Here is a 24,220-nt window from a genome sequence, read left to right as displayed (position 1 = left end):
GCCTGGGTTGGGTGACTGGATGAAGGCCAGCTGATCTGGGCAGACTTCTACTGGGGCCATGAGTCATTTTTATGTGATGAGGAGGGCTTTTTGGTTGAATTTTAGCAATTAAAGTTTTTATGTGAGTATTTATTATTTATTTTTGTATTCTTCTAGAGCAGCTCTACCCAGTAGGAAATAGACTAGCCTTTTCTCGTATATGTGAACCAATATGTAATTAAAAATTTTCCAATAGCCACATTAAAAAGGTGTAAAAAGAAACAGGTACAATTAATTTTAATATATTTTATTTAACCCAAATTATTATCATTCCAGCATGTAATAAATAGTTTAAAAATCAATGAACTATTTTTAAACATGTTTATGTGGAATTTAAAAACATTCTTTTTTCATACTAAATCTTCAAAATGTGATGTGTATTTTACGTTTATGATACATCTCGATTTGCATTAGCTTCATTTCAAGTGCTCAGTAGCCACATGTGTCTAGCAGCTACTGGATTGAACAGCCCAGGGGTAGAGCTTAAACAGCAAAGGCTTATTAGAATCTGGTTTATAGTTAGTGAGAAAAAGTTGAGAAGAGTGTAACTTATAAGTGAAAATATTTGATATCTTCTATTTTATATATTCTGTGTTAGCTTAGGGCAAAATTGGAACTTCATTACTCTAGTGATTAAAAAGTAGTAATAATAAAGATTCTGTTTGTGTTACCTGGCCCAGAATAAGAAAAAAATCAGTGGTTTTATGTGTTCCCTTTGTGCTTATGTGTATGTGTGTGTGGTGTGTCTGTGGATGTATGTGTGTGTGTTTGCTGAGAGTTTCATTCAAGAAAACATAAATTGTTATTCTACGTTATGCATTGAAGGATGAGGTGGATGACTAAACATTTCAAATGGTTGGAAGATACATAGCTGTGATCTAGAGTACTTGGAATAACTTCTCTTTTCCTTTTCACTTTAACTGGGAATAAGACTTCAATTTTTATTAGATTAAAACAGGAGTTGAAGTGGTTTTATTTAAATAATTTTGGAATTTTTGTCAACTTTTAGTATCATTGTCCATTTATTATTGATAATAATGCTTATTAGCATTACACTTTAGTAGTTTATGAAGACTTATCACTGTTTTCCCATGGCTACGGGGACAGATCAGGCTTGATCTGTATAGTGGAAGTGTGCTAGAAATAACCCATGAGTTTTGGAATCAGATAGTTTTGAATCAGTTTGGCCACTCCTGGGTGTCTCTGGTAGCATTTCTAAAACCAGGAAGGTGAAGTGAAGAAATGTGGCATACACTTGGGCACAAAGAAACTAGCCTTGACTCTTCTCCTTGACACTGTGTAGACAGAGTTGTGGGCGTGGCCTCTCTGGTTGGGAAGAAATGACAGCAGCTGGTAGGGAATATCTGTCCCCAGGCTCCCTAGGCCATTTTCAGTCAGGGAAGGCACAGCTCTTGTTTTAATTGATGGTTTATTTATTGCCTTGTTCCAACATGCGTTAAGGCAACTGCTGATGAATTAAGCTTTATAGCACCAGTTTTCAACAGGTGTGCCACAAGATTTTTGAAAACATGCAATATCTGACTATTTAGTCTGAGGCACTGACCTCTTTTCCCTTTGATTATCAGATCTAAAAATGACAACAACCAATACAACAATAGCTGCCCATTGTGAATAAATCAAAATTACACCTAATGTTTTTGTCAGATTGGGAAAAAATATAATTTTTGGCGTGCCACAGAATTTTAGTCATTAGTTTACATGTGCCGTGAGATGCAAAAGGTTGAAAATTGCTGTTTTGTAGGGATGTTTAAGCTAAAAACAAAATGAAGTGTGTTAGAGTGGTAGCTAACTACATAGAACTGATGGTGGGTTGGGAAAATACCTTTGGGTTGACTGAGTAAAGGGGTGAAGGTCTTTTCCATGCAAGGGGGGAGAACTTCCTTTTGATTTTAAAACTTTTGAGGATTATTGTCTTGATTTATGTTTATTCCGAATGTGTTTGTGGCAGTGAAACTCAAGAAATGATCCCACTGTATGTGTATGTTTTGTTTGGTAGTAGTGTGGCACTGTCACTCTGCAACATCTGTGTTTCCTTATACATGTCACAGAAAGCAGGGGGAACGGGATTGAAGATGTGGCGCTTCCTGAAAAATCTCTGCTGGTTGCTTACTTTCCAAGCCTGTTTCTTCACAGGCCCTTTGTAAGAGCTGACACCTCTGCTGATGATCTTGTTGAGTGGCCACTAGATGGCAACCTCTGGTTCAGACCTGGCGACTCAGTGGCCTGTTTCCCAAGTGGTTGGTCCAGAGGGTCTGCCTGACAAAGTCCTTTTTAAAGCAGATTAAATTCTTTGTTGACAATATCATCTCTAACCCAGGTAACTATCCTTTATAGTATCCTATCTAATAAAAGAGTAATATGCAAATTGACCATCACACCAAGACAAAAGATGGCCACCCTCATGTGGTCAAAGATGGCTGCCCCCATGTGGACATAAGATGGCCACCACAAGATGGCCACCACAAGATGGCCCGCAGGGGAGGGCAGTGGTGGGAAGTTCGGGGTGCCCAGGCTAGGAGAGGAGGGCAGTTAGGGGTGACCAGGCCAGCAAAGGAGGGCAGTTGGGGGAGACCAGGACAGCAACGGAGGGCAGTTGGGGGAGACCAGGCCAGCAACGGAGGGCAGTTGGGGGAGACTAGGCCAGCAAAGGAGGGCAGTTGGGGGAGACCCAGGCCTGCAGGGGAGTGCAGTTGGGGGGGACCCAGGCCTGCAGGGGAGGGCAGTTGGGGGGGACCAGGCCAGCAGGGAGGGCAGTTAGGGGTGACTGGGCCAGCAGAGGAGGACAGTTGGGGGAGACCAGGTCAGCAGAGGTGGGCAGTTGGGGGGGACCAGGACTGCAGGGGAGGGCAGTTAGGGTGGGGACAGGCCTGCAGGGGAGAGCAGTTGGGGGGGACCAGGCCTTCAGGGGAGGGTAGTTGGGGGGGACCAGGCCTGCAGTGGAGGGCAGTTGGGGGTGGGGGACCAGGCCTACAGTGGAGGACAGTTGATGGGGACCCAGGCCTGCAGGGAAGGGCAGTTGTGGGAAGTTAGGGGTGCCCAGGCTAGCAGAGGAGGGCAGTTGGGGGTGACCAGGCCAGCAAAGGAGGGTAGTTGGGGGAGACCAGGCCAGCAAAGGAGGGCAGTTGGGGGAGACCCAGGCCTGCAGGGGAGGGCAGTTGGGGGGACCAGGCCTGCAGGGGAGGGCAGTTGGGGTGGGGGCAGGCCTGCAGGGGAGGGCAGTTGGGGGAAGTTAGGGGTGCCCAGGCTAGCAGAGGAGGGCAGTTGGGGGTGACCAGGCCAGCAAAGAAGGGCAGTTGGGAGAGATCAGGCCAGCAAGGGAGGGCAGTTGAGGGAGACCCAGGCCTGCAGGGGAGGGCAGTTGGGGGTGATCAGGCCAGCAGGGAGGTCAGTTAGGGGTGACGGGCCAGCAGAGGAGGGCAGTTGGGGAAGACCAGGTCAGCAGGGGTGGGCAGTTGGGGGGGGGACCAGGACTGCAGGGGAGGGCAGTTGGGTGGGGACCAGGCCAGCAGGGGAGGGCAGTTGGGGGGGGGGGACCAGGCCTGCAGGGGAGGACAGTTGGGGGGGGGGGACCAGGCCTGCAGGGGAGGGCAGTTGGGGGGGGGGGCAGGCCTGCAGGGGAAGGCAGTTGAGGGGAACCAGGCCAGCAGGGCAGGGAAGTTGGGGGGGACCAGGCCTGCAGGGGAGAGCAGTTGGGGGGGGGACCAGGCCTGCACGGGAGGGCGGGGGGGGACAAGGCCTGCAGGGGAGGACAGTTGGGGGGGACCCAGGCCTGCAGGGGAGGGCAGTTGGGGGGGACCAGGTCTGCAGGGGAGGGCAGTTGGGAGCCAGCAGTCTTGGATTGTGAGAGGGATATTCAGTGGGATCGGGCCTAAACGGGCGGTAGGACATCCCTCAAGGGGTCCCAGATTGGAGAGGGTGCAGGCTGGTCTGAGGGACAACCCCTCCCCCATGCACAAATTTCATGCACCGGGCCTCTAGTAGATATATAAAATTGAAATGTTACTTTGGGCATTTTGTGCTGTACACTCCAGACAAGCTCTCTGGTCTTTGAAACATAGGGACATCTTTTGCCAGAGTGCTGGACTCACTCCCAGGCATGCTGCAGAACTTGACATTTCGCCTTGCAGCTCTACCCAAAGACTCGGAGCTTCTTTATTTCCTTTTAACTGTGTAGCACTTATCTAAATGAGTGCTTCCTGTCCTTGAATCTGTTGAAACAAACAACTGCTCCTCTTCTCATTGAGCAGGACTGAACTAAATCAGTGATCAAAATCTGGCCAATTTCCTGTGGCTTTGATACTTAACTTTCCTTTCCACTGAAGAGCAGGGACCTCGACCTTATATGTTTTGGAGTTAGCATTGACCCGTCCCATATTATTAATATTATTTATTTATATACATGGTAATAAATAAAACCACACTGTGGAGTGCCCAGTGCAAAGTGAGCTCTGCTCCCTCTTACTGCTTTCTTGTGTATTCTCTCTTTTTATCCTCTATTGTCCCTCAGTTGGGTTCTGGCCCTACATCTCAAATTAGGCTATCAGTTCTCCCCCTTCCTTCCAGAGTGAGCTTTTCAAAATGTAAGCCTGATCCTGGTCTTTCCCATGGTAGGAGGTGGCTTCCATTGGTTCAGGGACTCAATTAAAAAATAAACACTGTGGGCCACAGAAACTCTTTATGGTCTGGTCCCATCTCCCTTTCAGTCTCATCTTGTACCACTTCCCCTCTTACTCTACCTAGTCTACTTGCAATGGTTTTCTTTTGTCTTTGGACTTTCTACACTCCCTTCTACCCCTAGGCCTTTGCACATGCTGTTCCTTTTATCTGGAAAGCCATTCTCTCCAAAAACATTGAGTTTCTTCTTTTAGCTTTCAATTTACATGTTACTTCCTTAAAGAAGCCATTTCTGACTTCTAAAATAGTCTGATATATGTATATACACACACACATATATTCTTAGGTTTCAAACATTAGCAAGAAATAAAGAACATTCTGTTTTGTTATAGACTCACAAATGAAATATTTACTCATTTTTGGCTTTTAGATATTTTATCTCAGTAGATCATGAGGGCTTTTTTAATATTTAGCTTTCACAAATGTATTGCTAAAAATAGATCAGTGTGTTCTATTATGAACTGTATTTTCATTTATAAAGTACTAGTACATTTATAAAGTAGTTTGTAAAAATAACCAATTAGTGTACTTCCTTAGAAAAAAGTAAACAGTGTGTCACTTCCCTGTAAAAATAGGTTATCACCACCAGGGCTTTGTAGAGAAATAGCTGATTTCAAGTCTAAGGTAGGAAAAGTACAAAGTGAGCGGAATATCTTGTGCCAGAAAGTGAGGATGTGCTGAAAGACTGATGGGCGCATGTCAGAAGGACACTGGAGCCAGCTTGAAGGGGCCATAGCCCAAATGAGAACAGTTTGTTCATCAAAAAGGATAAAGACAGTAATAGCTTATAACACTGAATAAAAGCAAAAATCCTTAACCCCCCCAAAATAAGAAAAGTGTTAAGTAGAGCTCTTCTTTTGAGAAGAATTCCAGCCATAAGTATAAAAGCATGATAGAGTTGGAAAAATTTGGACCTTCAAATGTAGAATCGATTCAGCCAGCTATCATCAATGTATGGCAAAACCACCAAGTGAAGGTTTTTGAGGAACAGGATTCAGAGTCTTATTTCAGAGGGAAAAGTATCTTAACATGGGGAATCTAGTGGACACCACTTTCTCCAAATCAGCTCAGTATCACCAGTGTGGGACATAGTGACGTGTCAGCCTCCTTCTGGGCTACACCGGGAAGGACATCATGTGTAGTGCTCTTATCATACATGCTTGACCTAAATATAACTACAGGGAAATTATCTGACACATTGAGATTCTATAAAACAAGTAGTCTGATCTCTTCAAAAAATGACATTTCCAAGAAAGACAGCAAAAAGGCAGGACACCCTTCCATAGACTAAGGAGATACGACAACTAAAAGCAATGCATGAGTCTTAATTGGATCCTGGATTGAAAGAAAGCTGCAGCTATAAAGAAAATTGAGGGAACAATTGGGAAATTGACAGTGTGGGTTGTATATTAGCCAAGAAAGTTAACATTGATAGGATATTAAGTGTGCTGATGGTATTTAAGTGTTTAGGGTGTCATTTTGTTGACAATTTGCTTTCAAATGGTTCAGAAAAAAGTGTGTATGTGAGAGAGAGCACAAGTGTGAGTGTTTATTGTGAACCAGGGGGGATGGGTATATGGGTGCTTATTAACTGTTCTTTCATCTTTCCTGTCCAGTTGAAATTTTTAAAAATAAAAAGTGTAGGAAAAATAGGTCATTGTGGATGTGTTCCAACTCTGGAATTTTTATTCTGTCTTTTGGTATTGTGTTTTTATATCACTGCCCCAATTAAGAAAAAACTCAGGTTATAATTTGCCTTTATTCTGTTTTTCTAGATGTGATACAACAGAAAAACTCAGAAATACTTTGGATTACTTAAGATCATTATTAAATGATTCTACAAACTTTAAACTTATTTACAGATATGCATTTGACTTTGCACGGGTGAGTTCTCTGGAGCCTATCCAGATGTTTCCCTCTCCTCCCTCCCTCTTCTGATTGCCTTTTGAGGATTGTTTTACATACTACAGCTAAGAAGTTAAGTATATTACTCCCAGGACGCTAGTTACAATTTCTTTCTACATGTACACTTTCTAAACTAACTGATTCTGAGCACAAATATAGTATGTTGGCACAAAGCTGTAATGGCAGACCTTTAATGGCTCTTTCGATTGTCTTAGACGTAATTTGTAAATGGGCATGTAATAGATAATAGACACTATTCTAGGTATCTCTTAAATAAGCTTGGAAAAGCTATTGTCATGAAACAACAAACCTTCACCGATTGAGTTTATTGGAATGAGCTAATTAGACCTAATCTATTTTTACTTTGGGTGCTATATTGTTTTAGAAATCACTTGACTTTTAAAAAAAATTCAAACCTAACCTATTATTCAAACGTAATTTCTAATCATTTTGAAAAGTGATCATATTGTTACATAGTCTATCAGGTTCAAGTATGTGACAGTGGTTCTATTGGTATGAAATAAGGTTTTATTTTTCAGCCTGATAACCATAGGTAGAATTCTGGGTCACTAGTTAGCATTGTGTTCATTCACACACAATCCACAGCTCATTCAACTGTATTTAAGGATGGTGTTTTCTGTTATGTTTGTGTGTTCAGTGGATTCAGGTGACTAGGCTTTCTTGATTGATTACTTTTTCTTTTCTTTTCTTTTTTTTTGTATTTTTGGTTAATCCTCACCTGAGGATATTTTTCCCATTGGTTTCTTTTTAGAGAGAGTAGAAGGGGGGAGAAAATAAGAGAGAGAGAAACATTGATGTGAGAGAGACACATTGATTGGTTGTCTCTCACAGGCACCCCAACTAGGGCCACGGATTGAACCTGCAATCCAGGTACGTGCCCTTGACTAGGAATCAAACCCCCACCCTTGCGTGCAGAGGCCTATGCTTTAACCACTGAGCTTATGGGCCAGGGCTGATTATATTTTTAAATGCATTTTTTATTAAAGCAGAAAACTCAGTTAAAAAAAAGATCTCCCCCCCCGCCCCACCACCATGCTGAATTTTTTCACATTTTACCTGCTTTGACATTGCCAATTGAAAGAATTCGGTGGTGAATTCTGTAACTACTGTAGTGTCTTCACTTATGAATTTTTGCATTATTGCAACCTTCAAATAAAATGACAATATGCATAAAAATTCTTGTTAGAAAGTATATGGTAAAATTCAGCTATAATGTTTTACTGAATAACATTTGTATATAGAAGGGTTTGCTACCAGATACTTTTAGAATAGATGCATAGTTTCTAGGATTAAATATTTTTTTACATGAGATTTTATATTCCTTCCATAGTCAGCTGTTTGTTATTGTATAGGTCAAAATTTGTTTAGAAGCATTACTAGAAAATAGGGCTTATTTTCTAACTTTTCTGTTTGGGGGTCAATTTTTCCCACATGTCCACTGCTTTAGACCCAGGTCCCATTTCATTCCTCCCTGGCTTCCCATCCGTCCTCAGTCAGTCTCTGGGCCATCTCCTGAGGGCTCCTTTGGTTGTCTCTTCCTTGGTGCTTCTCCCACAGCCTCACTGGTTGAGGCCCTTGTGACTGACTCCTTGCCTGCACTGCCACACTAGCCTTATTTCACATTCTTCTCATCCAGCATTCACATCAGGAGGGTGTCATTCCTACTCCTTCCGCCCAGGGTTTCTCGGCCACCCTCCAGCTCACAGAAGCCTTCAGTACCTTCCCTCTGCCTTTGTGCTGCCTAGTGCTTCACCATGGTGTGGTGCAGTTGCTCCCACAGCACTCTGAGTGACAGACAGGGATTCTCAGTCTACTTCACAGAGGAGGAAAGTGGGCTTCAGAGAATGGAGAAATGGGACCATGGCCCCATTATTAATCAACAGTAGACCCAGGGTCTAGCTTCAAGTCCAGTCTGCAGGTCACTCCAGGCCCTTAACAATCCAGTCCCAAGCTTCCTCTCTTAGGCGATGCCTGCGTAGTGAGGTTGAATTAGCTGCTGGTTCACTGAGCCTGCCACCTGCCTTTTTGGCCTTTCTTGCTTTCTGTTTTTTGTCCCACTACACCTCTGGCTAAAGCCCTATTTGTACTCACTCAGCCCTCTGTATTGTGAGGCTTCTAAGCCCAAGCCACATGCTTCCACTTTCACACAGCCTTGCCTGCTTCTCCTTGTACTGGAGGGATCGCTGCATTCACTTACGTGGCATTTCTATCTCCTCTATCTAGCTTGGCTTTGGAGTTTAGGTAAAGGCCTTAATTTTAATTTTATCTGCCAAATTAAGGGACTATCCCCAGTAACAGCCAGCAGAATTCTTTGCTTTTAAGGAGAGGATTAGTCAATATCAGTGAATCAAGCTGCTTTATGTAATGATGAATAGCCACTATTCAGCTAAATTATGCTATAAGATAAACTCGTTACTGAACCCCTTTTTTGATTTGTTTTGTTTAGTTCTATCTCGCACGTTTGGAGACACTATATTTTTATTTGCATTCGGTTAAAAATAGTTTCTCCTGTGATTTTTTTTTTTTTTACTCTGGTTATTTCGAAGGATGTTGTTTATGTTCTTTTCCAAGTTTTTAGGATTTTCCAAGTAATCTTTTTTATTATTGATATCTAGTTTAATTCCATTGTGGCAAGAAAGCATGCCCTGTATAATTTAAGCCCACTTAAGTGTATGGAGGCTTGATTTATAGTCCAGAATGTGGTCTGCGGTGATGAATGTTTAATGTGGACCAGAAAAGAAGGAATAGTCTCCGCTGCTCGGCGTAGCATGTCATAGACATCAGTTAGGTCAAGTTGGTGGATTGTGTTGCGCAGTCTTCATTATCCTTATCGATTTCTGCCTACTCGTTCTATCAATTACTGAGAGAGGAATGTTGAACTCTCCAACTATAATATTTCTCCTGTCACTTCTACCATTATTTTTTGTTTCATGTATTTTGAAGCTCAGATATTAGGTAGAGATACACTTAGTATTATTGTGTCTTCAGGTAGAGTTACACTTAGTATTATTGTGTCTTCTTGAAGAATTGGCCCATTATGAAATGTCTCTCTATCTCTGGTAATATTTGTTCTGAAGTAGATAGCCACTCCAGCTTTCTTTTGTTTAAGCTTGCAAGATATGTCTTTTTTCATCCTTTTACTTTTAACCTATTTGTGTCTTTATATTTAAAGTGGATTTCTTATAGATAGCATCTCGGGATGCTTACACCATTTACATTTAATGTGATTTATGGTATGGTTAAGTTTATATCTCACATCTTGCTATTTCTCCCCATATACACACATTTGTCCCATATGGTTTTTGTTCCTTTTTTCCTCTTTTCATGATTTCTTTTGGATTGAGGGTTTTTGGGTTTTTTTTTATGATTTTCTTTTATTTCCACTATTGCCTTGTTAGCTATATATCTCTCTGTTTCGTTTTTCTTGTGGCTGCTATAGGCTTTACAGCATGAATCTTTAAATTTTCAGAAGTTTTCTGCAAATAATAATTTACCACCTCATGTATAATGCAAGAACCTTTGCAGCAGTATGCTTTTATTTTGCTCTCCCATGCTTTTTGCTGTTATTGTCATACATTTTACTTACACCTATGCTGTAAATCTGACAATATATTATATTAGTCTATTCAGGCTGTCCTAACAAATACCAGGGAATGAGTAGTTTATAAACAACAGAAATTTATTTCTCACAATTCTTGGAGGCTGGGAAGTCTAAAACAAAGGCACCGACTGGTCAGACAGATTAGATGTCTGGTGAGAGCCAGCTAGCTGTAACCTTACAATATCGCAAGGGAGGAGGGGTCTCTTTTGTAAGAGCACTAATCACATTCATGAGGGCAGAGCCTACTTAGCTCCCCAAGGCCCCACCTCCTAATACCATCACTCGGGGGTTAGGATTTTAACATGAATTTCTTTTTTAAAAAAATATATTTTTATTGATTTCAGAGAGGAAGGGGGAGGTAGAGAGAGAAACATCAATGATGAGAGAGAATCATTGATTGGCTGCCTCCTGCACGCCCCCTACTGGGGATCGAGCCTGCAACCTGAGCATGTGTAATTGACCAGAATCAAACTCGGGACCCTTCAGTCCGCAGGCGGACGCTCTATCCACTGAGCCAAACCAGCTAGGGCTTAACATGAATTTCTTATAGATACCATATAATTGGGTCTGTCTGACAATATCTGTCTTGAGATGCTTAAACCATTTATATTTAATGTAATTTATGGTATGGTTAAGTTTATATATCCTGTCTTGCTATCCCCCCTCCCCATTTGTCCCAAACATTTAGACCATAGCATGTATTGTATTATCATTTTGGTAAAAATGTCTTTTATATTTACCCAAATATATATCATTTCTGTGCTCTCCGTTTCTTTTGTATAGATATAGATTTCTATCTGATATCATATGCCTTCTGCCCCCAAATTTTTCTTTAACATTTCTCATAGTACAGATCTTCCGATGATGAATTCTCTAAGCTTTTATATTGCCTTCAATTTAGAAAAGTACTTCTCTGGATTAAAGATTCCAGGTTGATGGAATATTCTTTTAGTACCTTAATGATATTGTTCTATTGTCTTCTGTCTTGGGTAGCTTCTGATGATAAGTCTAGTGTTGTTCATTATTCCTTTGAACAGAACGTCTTGTTTTCTGACTGCTTTTATTCTCTTCACTGCTTTTCCCAAACTGATTACAATGTGCGTTGGCATAATTTTCTTTATATTTATTCTGGTTAGGGCTTGTTGAGGTTTTTTGATCTGTGGGCTTATAGTTTGTATTCAATTGGGAAAATTTTCAGCTGTATTTTTTTCTTTTCTTTTTAAAAAAAATATATTTTTATTTATTTCAGAGAGGAAGGGAGAGGGAGAGATAGAAACATCAATGATGAGAAAATCATTGTTTGACTGTTTCTTGCCATACCCCCTAACAGGGGATCCAGCCCACAACCCGGGCATGTGCTCTTGACTGGAATCGAACCTGGGACCCTTCAATCCACTGGCTAGGGCCAGTTGTTATTTCTTTCAATATATTTTCTGTTCTTGCTCTGCTCTAGTTATACCTATGTTAGATGCTTCATATTGTCCCATAGGCCTCTGATGCCATGTTCAGTTTTTTTCAGGTTTTTCTCCCTTTCTGTTTCTTCAGTAGTTTTGATTACGATGTTTTCTAATATTTTTAAAAAATCTTTACTTGTCTTCTAATATTAATATTTTCTTCTGTAGTGTCTAATCTGCTGTTAATCCTAACCAGTATATTTTTCATTTCAGATACTGTTATTTTTCATCTCCAGAAGTTCCATTTGGGTCTCTTTTTGTATGTTCCATTTCTCTCTTCATCATGATAATATTTTCTTCCTCCTGGAACATCCAGAACATATTTATTACAAGTGTATTAACAACTTGTCTTCAGGTTCCATCATCCCTGCCATTTCTGGGTCTCTTTCTATTGGTTAATTTTTATCTTGGCCATGAGTCATATTTTATAGCTTCTTTGCATTCTTATTTTGATTGGATGTTGGATATGAAAAATGATTTGTCTTTTTTCATTCTTTTAAATAGCGTTAGATTTAACTCTTTTCTGGTATATAGTTAAGTTACATGGAATCTGTTTGTTTCTTTGAAAGGGCTGGTTAAGGAAGATTGAGCCCTACTCGGAAAGCAGTTCCCTTTTGAGGGTTCTGCTGCTCGAGGCCCTGAGATTAGGAGATCTTTCCACTCTGGCTCGTGGAAATACAAACTGTCCGCAGCCCTGTGTGAGCTCTGGGAGTTCCTGCTCGCTCTTTGCAGTGGTCTTTCCCCGGGCTCAGATTGGGGAGGCACTGCCGAGCTCCGGATTTCTCTCTGTGCAGCTCCCACTTTGCTGGTATTTTGACCCAGAGATTGTAGTCACCTTCACCCCCCTAGACTCTGTCTTTTCCAACTCAGCAAGGTTGCTGGGCTAGGTTTGGGCTCCCCCTTCATGTGCTGTGGACTCGAGACCAGCTCCACACAGTAAGCTGGTATCATTGTAGGGCTCACCTTATGTTTCCTTTTTCTCGGGGGTCACAGTCCTGTGCTGCCTGTTGTCCACTGTGTGAAGTGAAAAGGGAAATCTAGTTTCTCTAACTCCATCTTGGTTAGAAGCAGAACGCAGCTTTTTATCCCTCCAATCTCTTTTCTACAAACATGAGTCCTAAAGGTGGTAACTAATAATATAACAGACCTTTGAAAATCAAACTTGTAATGGAAATGATTCACTATCCTAAATATTGTCTATTGGAAATAACAATGGCATACGTTAAACATTATGCTTTAATATACCAGGAAAGAAACTATAGTACAGTACCAGAAAATGATAAAATGACCCCTTTAACGTCTCTATCCAGATTGTAGTTCTAAGGGTGTGATCTTTTTTTTTTCTTCGCCTTCAATTTTATAGCCAATTAAAAATAGTACTTGGCTATCAAGTTATATTCTTTTTCTCCTAATACATTTTTACTTGAATATATTTATAGTGTTATGGATATCATAGACTCATGAAACTTTGCAGCTAACAGAAACCGTAAGAAGTCATCTGGTCCAGTCTTGTCATTATGCAGATGAATAAACAGAGCCAGAGTGGAGGGGACAACATGGCCCGAGCTCGGTCCTTGAGGTGCAGGCCCTTGTCCTCTGCACAGAACCCACCTCACCTTCCCTGACTCACAGCTGTCCCCATCCTATGGGATCTTGTTAAGAGGAAGATGGTGGGATATAAATTCCAGGGCTGAAATGGCCAGTTCTCTCATCAAGTGGAATTTTGTCTCAATATATTTATGCATAGGGTTTTTCTCCCAATATAATTTTTATTTATTATATAAATAAATATTATTGTATTAATTCATTTAAATAAAACAGCCATTTTTTTCTTGATTCCCCTTTTTGAAAGGACCTGGAGAGTTTTAAGAATGGACAAAGAGAATGATATGAAAGAGTAAATACAGTATTTTTTTGTTGATCTGGGGATAATTGTTAAATATCAGTTAAATTTGATTTTCTACATTCTCTGTGTTAGAGGCAAGGTACTATGCTGAAGTCCCGGAGAGAGTTGACACTTGGAATTTTGAGAAGGATAAATGCTGGGCTGATAGCAGCAGCATCTCGGCCTGGCCAAGAGTAGACACCATGAATTTATAGTGATGCTGCTCTTGGATTCTGTTCTAATGGTGTGCTCCAGCTTGATGCAGAAAGGAGAGAATAATGGGATGGACTGAGAGGGAGAAGTGTGTGGGCTGGAAGGCAGAGGCGAGTTGAGAGGAGCCCTCCTAGAGAGATTGAGAGGGATCTAAATGAAATGAGGAAGTGACGTTAGGAGAAGCTGATAGATGGAAAGAAAGGACTTCAAGGTGAGCAAGAGGAGAATGGGAGACTTGTGGGTTGCAGGGAGTTTGCTTTCTCCTTGAAACAAAGCTTTAGGAAGTTGTAAACAGGGCTCTCTGGAGGCAGAACTCGGCCATCCCTTGATGCGCTCACTTCTCTAGCACTAGGTACTAGTGCTGCTTCTGTTTACTGTCTCTGAGGATGTGTTTCTGGAAGATGGAAGAGCTCACACATATTAAAGTTAATGAATTTTCTTTCTCTAACTAAAACAGTAGCTTAGTCATTTCCATTTAAGCTAGAAGTGATTATGGCTGTTACTGTACTCATATAATTTGCTAAGGAAAATCTGCTGGGTCTTCTGTACATCAGAGAATTCTGCCTGACTCTAACCTCAGTCTGTTGTGACTATTTTGACTCACATCCTCTTCTAATTGGAGTCAGTTTCTCACTTCTTAACTACTGTATTTGTCAATCTGTTCGTTTTCCTCTCTACACAACTCCCGCAACACACCACACACACAGCTCTCTACTTTTTTCTCATATTTTTAATTGGAAATTACAAAGGAAAGAAAAAGTAGGTTAGGTGAGGACAAGAGTAGGAAGAATATGGTCATCTAATCCCAGGTCTGTTACCCTGAAAACCTTGTCAGTTTTATCTTTAAAATTACTCTTTGTTCATAATGTATGTAAAGGTTGAGTCACTATGTTGTACACCTGAAACTAATACAATATTGTATGTCAATTATACCTCAATTAAAAAATTACTCTTAGTTATTACAGACACAGATTTGCTCAGCAATTACTTGTAAAGCTAATTGGACTATGTGAGTTTATATTTAAATCTCTCTTTCCTCATCACTTCTCAGGGAAGCAAGGTGGTCCATAGTGGTTTGGAATGAGACTTCCAGGTTCAAGTTCCAGCTCTACCACTTACTGACTATTATTTTAACCCCCTTGCCTCAGTTTTCTTATTTATAAATTGGGGCTAATAATAATGCCTATCCTAAAAGGGTTGTTGTATTAAATGAATTTAAGTATAAGGCACTTGGAACAATTTCTGGCTCAGATTAAATTCTCAATAAAAGTTAACCATAGAATTAGAAATAGTTGTTCAAATTATTATTCACTAACATTACTTAGGTGCCTGCACAAAACCTCATTGTTTTTCAAGAGTAATTCTTAGTAATAGAATCTCTACCAAATAAAATGATGAGGAAAGACTGTGCCCATTGGCAGATTTTTTTTCTTTTGTTAAGGAAATAGGTAAGTTTAATTAATTACCTTGAAAGCAGTGTGATCTGTAAATAATGCTGGGAACGTTCTAAGACCGTAATTATTTCGATTCATTTTTCCCAGTGGGATGATACTCTTGGGTTTTATGACAAGTGTGGTTTTTAAAAATGTATATCAAAAAGGAAAAAACCCAGCTCTCATTAAAACAAACCTGATTTAGCCCTAGCCGGTTTGGCTCCGTGGATAGAGCGTCGGCTTGCGGACTGAAGTGTCCAGGCTTTGATTCCAGTCAAAGGCACATGCCTGGGTTGTGGTCTTGATCCCCCCAGTGTGGGGCGTGCAGGAGGCAGCCAATCAATGATTCTCTCTCATCATTGATACTTCTATCTCTCTCTCCCTCTCCCTCTCCCTTCCACTCTGAAGTCAATAAAAAAATATATATTTTTTAAAAAAACTGATTTAATAAATTTTCCATTTTATAAACTGAATCACATTATTTAAGATTCAAGATAGAGCTCTCTATTTTTACCTGTGTTTGTTGACTTAGGTAGCTGTGTTAAGGAGAACTGCATATTCGCTATTTTTTGTAATCCCTGTGGTCTCAGATGGAATTCTGTGATGTATGTCATAGGTCTTCATTTTAGTCCTTTTGAGTTCACATATCAATTTCTGACTTGGTTGCCACTGTTTGTGAATCATGGTCGCTTATATGTTTTTTGTTTTTGTTTTGTTTTTTAGTACAACTAATGCTTGAAAATCTTAGGAATTTTTTTTTTCCTGTTGAAGATTTTTTTCCTAATAATTTTAATCATTAAATGTCCCCCTTTTCACATACAGGTCTTAAGCTATCAAAGCTTTGTGAAAATTGGAAATAGGCCATCTGAAATAGTTGGGGGCCTCTGAATAGCATATTTGAATACCTAGATGGTTAGAGATTCATTTTTATAGTATTTACATTTGCATACATACAGTTACCTATTTGTTCATTTATTGTTTCTTAAGTCATTTGCGCCATTTAAAGAAAAAAAGCTTAATTTTCACATATCATAGGAAGACTTATACTGGAATAGCCTTACATAAACAAAGGCAGTAATTTTTTTTTTCATATTAGAACTTCAAATCAGACCTTAGTAAAACGTCATTACTCTGTACATTAGCTGTTACTAGTCTTTAGCTGGAGGAGTGCATTTATTCCATATACAAAACATAACTTCTTAGAATATTCAGAGTAGGATCCTTTGGTTTTATAGCTGTACCACTGAGAGGACTGATCTCATATGTAAATTAAAATTTATGAAATACATACCAGCACATCTGGAGTCAAAAGATGGACAGGGAGAAAAGTTCCATTTCTTCTTTGACCTTGATGGGCTTGCTGGGGATGCTGATTGACTCTTGACAGCCTGTCTCAAGGTTCTTTCTGCTTAGACTGACCTGGGAGCAGGCGCCTGCCCGCGGGGTCAGTGTTGCAGTGCACTACTGCGATTTCTTGCGAGGAGCTTCTAGATGGCTTTGCTGTACTCTTTAAATTCGTTATGGTGATTATCATTTTTAAATGCCCTGCTCCATAGCATTGTGGGAGATTCCTGTACCTTAATTGGGAACTCCTTGGCAGAGAATGCCGTTAGGGTCATTGCTGTCAGAGAACCCCCGGGCGTGTCTCCATGTTGATGTTCAGTAGCTTTTTGTTGTGGGGTCTCTCGACTGTGTTGTTCCTAGGAATTTTGAGTGTTTCCAATTATGGACATTTGCAGGTAGCCTCCAGTCTACGCACCGGCAACGTTGGTTACCAGCGAGTTGCCATTGTTCAGATCTTGAGTGCATCCATAATATCTCTCTCTTATTTGCTAGGCAGAAGATGGTGTTAGTGATTGAGAGCTGCTGGCTGGCACCCTTGCAGAGCAGGAGTGAGTGAGTGCTGTTCAGCTTCCGGTCCTGTGAGTCTGATGCCTTTCTCCCTGTCTGGGCATCACTGCCAACCAAACATACATCGAAGTCCTTCATGATCATCAGTTTGTCAGATGATTATATTGTTGCAAAGAGTCTTGTCCAGGTCTTTTGTATCTTTTTTTTCTTTTTGTCACCTTGGTGTATGTCCATTGTGATGGGGACATAGGCGTTGATGACGTGGGGGAAAAGGCACAGTATGTACCATGGCAAGACCAGTGATTTTAGATTTAGTGAATGATGACAAACTTTTCCAAGGGAAAGCTTTTCCCGAGCACCAGTGCCGTCAGCCCGGTGCCGCATGGGCTGTTTTTCAACAGGTGAACTTTGGCCCAGTCCGGTGGTGCCACGTGTGTTTTCAGCAGTGTACTCATTTTTCATGTGGATTGCTTCACAGTATGGTGTGCTGTTGCCATCTGCTACACCTGTGTTACAGGGTAAGAGGAAGTTCCATTTCTTGCACAGTGTGTCACAGAAGTAGAAGCCTTTGCAGTGCAGCAAACCAATGAGGCTTGATTGGCAAAAGGTGGACAGTCCCTAGAGCACCTTTTCTCTTGTCCTCCTCTCCATCAGGACTAAGTACTATGATGCATGGCCAAAGGACAGGCAGAGAACGCTGTGGAAAGTACGCCCCACCTGTTTGCATTGAACTGTGGAAGTGGGGCACCCCCCCTGTCACCAGACTTAAGTTGTGTGGCCTGGAACAGAGAAGGGTGATGTGGAGCCATCTTTCCTGGTCTGTTGGTGAGGGTCATTAAGTTGTATGCCGGGGACCAAAAGGACAGCAGACCTATTGCACATGTTCCTGTATCTTCGTCTACCGTGTTTGCTGTTGTTGAATGAGGCCTTACATTCGCTGTATTGTTTAAATCCTTCACTTGTAAATTCAGTGTCAAGGCCAGAAATTCTGTGTACTAAAGAGACTTCACTGCTAGAGTCCTTGAATTAGTGCTGTATTTTATCGGGAGATAACATGTGGCTGCATATGTTGCTGACAGTGGTGGTCACAGTGTCATCCCTTAATTTAGTGTGAACATATAGATGGGATAGCCAGGAACTTTCTCCCTTTGTAGAAAAGTACTTTTGCAAGTTTCCACTGGAGTGAGATACTACATGGAAGCTAGCTTTGGATCTATGTAAGGCTTATGGCCCCAGGTCCTTTGTCCCTTTACATAGAAATGCCCCACTTGTAGTCCTGGAATGAAAATTTGTGAGAAAGTGGAGAATGAGAAATTAGGATCCTTAATGGCAAGTATAAGTGGAATGAGCTTCACCTGCCCGTTTCAGGTTTATGTACTACCTTTTTTCTGGTTTCTTTATGAAATGTTGTCTTTCCCTTGGTTGCTAGTTAGGGGTATTCTGCTAGGAGAGTTCACGTCCAACAAATCCAAGGTAAGAAGGACTGTAGTAGACAGACTGTTTTCTCCCCGGGTGGGTGGATGAATACACCCCCTTAGTTGGAGAGAAGCTCCACAGCCCAACCTTTATTGTGAGCTGAATTTAATTCCAATGCTTTTTAGGTACAAGAAAAACATTTACCAACAAAATAAATTATTGGGAAAACAATATTTATTAAGGAACCTGATTCCTAAGCATGAAAGTTGAAACCTTTAGTTAAAGTAAACATTTAGTTAAATTATGGGCTTTGTTTGAGGTGAGCAATTATGATTTTGGTAATTATAAATGTCAAACAGCAAGTGATTAAATTACAGATTTTTATTTATCCCATGAAATAATTGTAGATACTATTACTACGTAACTAACTGATTTTTGCATTAGTGATCATTTCAGTTGACATGAGTCCTTTCACAGTATGTTTCTATAGTACCAGAGTGAGCAAGCCTTCCATTGTTTGACTGCCTCCCCTCCCCCACCTCAGGCATGACCCAGGGATTCTATGGTGTATGATAAATGGTCAATGAGCTGTTCACTAATGTCTTGTTGACGTGAAATAGAAATTTGGATTATTGGAATTTATTATTTGGGGCATCTGGCTCATCCTTGTTTTTGTTTATTAAACAGGAAAAGGACCAGCGCAGCCTAGACATTAACACTGCCAAGTGCATGTTGGGACTGTTATTAGGAAAAATCTGGCCCCTTTTTCCAGTTTTTCACCAATTCTTAGAGGTACCAAATTGTTATTTTATGGAATGTATTTTTGCTTGCTTAGAATTACCAAGTATATTTTATTTAACCATTTTATGTAATTTTCTGTTTGTTATACTTTCTGCCTATAGGAATTATGGTGACATAACTGCTGTCAATCAGCAACGACCTGTTCTCTCTGCGGGTGTCTGTGTGAATTTATTGTGTTGCATCGCTCCCGGTACAGATGCATCAGAAACAGCTACAGCTCTGTCCTTTGCTCCTCTCTTGTCCCCATTTTAAAAGCTTTACTTTTGTTTAGATTTCCTGCTCTCTATAATAGTAGTAAAACAAGATTTCCTTTCCTTTGTGGCTTTAGGTGAATTTCCACTTTTATTAATCGAAGATTAAAAAATAAGCATAAAAAAAAATAAGCATCGGCCTTCTTGTTAAAAGAAGTGTGTAATGTAGTTTTCTTTACTCTTATCTCCAAGTAACTTGGGGACCATGACTTAGTCTGAGTGTTAGGCAAACTGACAAAATATCCTTCAGTTTAATTTTTCTTCACATTTGTATTAGAAATAATCCAGCACTGAACCCCATCATTGTTCATTTGCTTTAAGGGTGAATAATAAATAACTTTGAGCTGCTGGTTATGAGGAGCTGGTTTTGATGTAATGTAATACTGTAGGAGTTTGAAGTACCTGAGATGTAGGTTTAAGTTACTAGGGGTGTCATATAGATAGCATCCTTCTTGTCCTCCAGCCCCAAACTCCCTTCCCTTTTTTTCTTTGCCCTAAACCCCTTTTGAAAATGTCCTCGCTTGAAAGGATAAAGGTGTTGAGTCTTTGAGGAAATCCTGGGTCTTATCCTGACTCTAGCTTCACTCTTGAAATAATCTTTCTTACAACTTACTTTATGTAATTGTCTGGGAAAACTTCCAACTGATACGATTCTTTGAGCACTGTTATTTAAAAACTTGAGGCCCGGTGCACAAAATTCATGCACAGGAGAGGGGGGGTGTCCCTCAGCCCAGCCTGCACCCTCTCCAATCTGGGATCCCTCTCACAATCCAGGACTGCTGGCTCCCAACTGCTCGCCTGCCTGCCTTCCTGATGGCCCCTAACTGCTTCTGCCTGCCAGCCTGATCACCCCCTAACCACTCCCCTGCCAGCCTGATTGATGCCTAACTGTTCCCCTGCCAGCCTGATTGTCCCTAACTGCCCTCCCCTGCAGGCCTGGTCACCCCTAACTGCCCTCCCCTGCAGGCCTGGTCACCCCTAACTTCCCTCCCCTGCAGGCCTGGTCCCCCACAACTGCTGTCCCCTGCAGGCCTGGGTCACCCCCCAAATGCCCTTCCCTGCAGGCCCGGTCATCCCCAACTCCCCTCCTCTGCCAGCCTGGTCACCCCTAACTGCCCTTCCCTGCTGGCCTGATTCCTCCCAACTGCCCTTCCCTGCTGGCCATCTTGTGGTGGCCATCTTGTGTCCACATGGGGGCAGCCATCTTGTGTGTTGGAGTGATGGTCAATTTGCATATTACTCTTTTATTAGATAGGATTGCTTGTAACATTACTAACTGGAACTCCTCAAGAAAAGCATAAAAACTAGTTTTAATGTAAGAAGTATTTGTTTAATGACAGTTCACACTACAAGTGATCTGTTCTAATTTCTCTGCCAATCCCATGAAGTGTTAGCTTTATATGGAAAATGAGTAGAAATAGGTTCTTGCTCTCAGAGAGTTGAGCTGGATTAGCTTGAGTGCGAAGGGTGCTTTAGCCCTAGGACCTTGCCTGAAGCCAGTTTGACTTTGCACAGTTCCAGGAGCCCCACCAGCTGGTTCTTGCTTTTAGGTGCCTAGAAAGTGAAACTTGTAATCTGCTTTATTCTCTTATTAGTTTGCATTTTTCTTTTAAAAGGAGACAGTAATCCTTCATTTTCAGCTGTTCTTGTGTTTGCATCTTTAAAACTATTGGCTCAACTCTTTGCTTTTTGTCTGCTTGTATTGTTTTCCAGTGTTTCTGATATTAGTGGTTAAGATTAAAAAATTGTTGGATCTAGCTTTTATTTTCAAATGTTTACTCATGAATACTGTATTTTAAAATACACATATGGCATATTTCTTGTCTAAGAGGAATAGGAATCTACTCCGATTACTTTTATGATCAGATTGAAGTTTTGACTTATTAGAACAGTCATCATCGACTGCTGTGTATACTTGAGCTCAGAGCTTGACAGAGTGCATCCTGGTCATATCAGAGCTCATTCATGGAGCTACACTTTATTTAGCACTCCTGTGTGCCAAGTCTGAATGAAGGGCTTTACATAAGTTACCTAAGTTATCTCTTAATCTTTGCAACATGTCTATGAAGGAAATGTAACCCCCATTTTATGTAAAAGGGCCTTTCCAGTCTAGAAATTTCACTTCTAGGTATATAAAATTATGTTTCTTTGATGTGCTTTTTATTTGTGTTGGGCCCCATAATATTTTTGTAATGAAAGTTGTCATCTTAAGTTCTACTCCTGCTCTCTCTCACAGTCCTCCTAGACTGGTACTTAACAACCCAATGGAAAAAGAGTTAACCTTTATGAACTGTATCAAGTTGATTCATCAGCAATTGACACCGTCCCATTTGTTAATTATGTCAGTAATTCCTATTACTTTTTCCTCCATCAGCAATCAAAATATAAAGTTATTAACAAAGACCAGTGGTGCAATGTGCTAGAGTTTAGCAGAACAATTAACCTTGACCTCAGCAACTACGACGAAGATGGCGCATGTAAGTACCAGCACTGGGTGTCCTCTCACTCTTCACATTGTTGCACACTCGCGCATCCTTCTCAGCTGTCTTATTTTTTCTTTTTCTCCAGGGCCAGTTTTGTTGGACGAGTTTGTGGAGTGGTATAAAGACAAGCAGATGTCCTAGGACTTTATGCATAGCAGCGCGAGAGTCACTGTTACCACAGTTATGTCAACCATTAGCCATAAATTGCTGTTTGTATCAAAGCGCATGCTGCTTTTCTTGCACTGTCTCCCTTTTGCAGGGACGTTTTTGGTGTTTGCTATTGAATGGGCCAGCTCTGCCTGCTGTGTAGCATTATTCTCTTGGGAGGCTGCTTTTGCAGTTTGTATTTACACTACAGATTGGTGAATTTGCCAACGTCCTCACTGTGATTATGTGTATATTGCTGTTTAAATTTTGTACATGTGTATAAAAAGAAAAAGCTTCACCTAGAGATTATTTCTGCAAAAATGTATTGTAAAAATAATTTTTGTGGCATATTTCTAGTCCCTTTTTTCAAATGAACCGATTATACTTTACTTGGTCTCAAATGTAGCATTTCAGAAAACAAGAATTTTACCATAAGTAAACGTTGCCAGAATTCACCTTATTGTTCAAGAGGCCAACTTTTAGAAGGAGGTGGGAGTTCTAACTTTGCATAGGCATATGCCAAATGTAATTGGTTTACCTGGATATTAGCATTTTTAAATGATGAAACTATAATTATTTGAACATATAGACATGTACCAACCATGTCATCAATCATTTCCACCATGCAAGTTATAGGTTTTTCTTTTCTAATGTTAAAAAGCTGTAATACTTTGAATATAGGTACAAATGAATAAATTAACATTACACCATTTTTTTTTTTTCTAATAGAATGGTTATGAACTCTAGTAAACTTGCTTTAGCAGGGTTTTCTTTCTCTTTTGCATTCTTCTTGTCAGCGTTTGGTCTGCTGATGCCTTCTATGCCATTCTAAGTGAAATTGGTTTTGCCTCCTTCATGGAAACCCAATGGTTTACTGGCATTTGATAATTGCAGAGCAGTTTTAGTTGTGGCTTGAATTTTTAGTTAAGCTTTCATGGTGTCTAATTTTCTAGTGTTTTTTTTTTTTTAAAGAACTCTATTATAAGTGAGAGGTGTTTTGTTTTCCTTTTTGTTTCTTTCATGCTAGGCTTTTCCTGGCAGAATGTCCATTGCAGGCAGTGGATATGAAACCACCAGCATTGAGCTAACTCTGTTACACGGTAGGACCTTCCCTGGAGAGGCCGCTTGTCGTTACGTGGGTCATTTGTACAGAAAGGTGATAGCCATTATTTATGTGGATGAGGAACTTGTAAACAGGACGGGACTTTTAGGTTTGTATTTTATGTTTTTTATTTCCCTCCCCATACCTTACCCTTTAGGAAATGTGTAGATAACATGTTTTCCCCTCAACTATCTGGTGCTATTGAATGACTAATTTAGTCCCTAAAGTTTTGTGAAAACAAAAAAGTCTAATGATTTAAACCAAGTAAAAAGCTAATGGTGCATTTGAACCAGTGAATGCTACTGTGTGAGCAAGATTCATGATTGAACATGTCATGATTGGAAGAGGTTTGGATTATTTCAAAATCTGGCTGAAAAATCTTTTGAATTAAATGTGAATCTTTAAATGGCATTCAATGAGAGAAGCACACAGACAATGCTACTCTTAACCACTATTTCACAGTTGCTTTGCAAGCAGTGTTCAGATTTTCATATTATTTTTTTCTCTAACTGAACCACCAAAGACAGAAATTTTGTATGTATATACAGTGTGTGCACATATACAAAATCATGATCTGGTAGAATTCTTTTTTCTACCAATTAGAAAGGTTTGGTTTGCTGTGAAATAAACCAGAAGTTTGAAAATCCCTGTAGTGATAAGCATACTTAATCATTCCTTGTTTAGGAATTGTAGAGTCACTTCTACCTTATAAATTCATACCAGTTTGCACAAATTAATACCTGAAAAGAATTGGAGATGTTGATGGCAAGAACAGCCCATGAGGCCAATGTGTTGAAAGGGGCTCCGTTCCGATGGTGTCATTCTAGTGGCAATTGGCATAGGTTCAGATCTGTGGAGAACTTGATTCATTTTCAGAGGTATCCCATGAATTAAAAACAAAAAACAAAAACACTGTGAAGTCA

General features: G+C 40.5%; 1 protein-coding gene across 1 annotated transcript in view; it reads left to right on the top strand.

Moving 5' to 3' along the window:
* DCUN1D4 (defective in cullin neddylation 1 domain containing 4) overlaps positions 1-23,160 on the top strand; it is a gene marked incomplete at its 5' end in the record, with an annotated part of 67,894 nt that extends 44,734 nt beyond the window's left edge. The window contains 4 exon segments of the mRNA XM_079769385.1: positions 6,510-6,618; positions 19,201-19,305; positions 21,940-22,042; positions 22,134-23,160. Of these exon segments, the coding sequence (XP_079625511.1) occupies positions 6,510-6,618; positions 19,201-19,305; positions 21,940-22,042; positions 22,134-22,189 (373 nt within the window). The 3' untranslated portion in view covers positions 22,190-23,160.
* Positions 23,161-24,220: the final 1,060 nt, after the last annotated feature.

This window comes from Cnephaeus nilssonii (assembly GCF_951640355.1).
Source record: "Cnephaeus nilssonii genome assembly, chromosome: 1".
In the NCBI taxonomy this organism is placed as follows: Eukaryota; Metazoa; Chordata; class Mammalia; order Chiroptera; family Vespertilionidae; genus Cnephaeus; species Cnephaeus nilssonii.
This window is presented reverse-complemented; position numbering and strand designations above follow the sequence as displayed.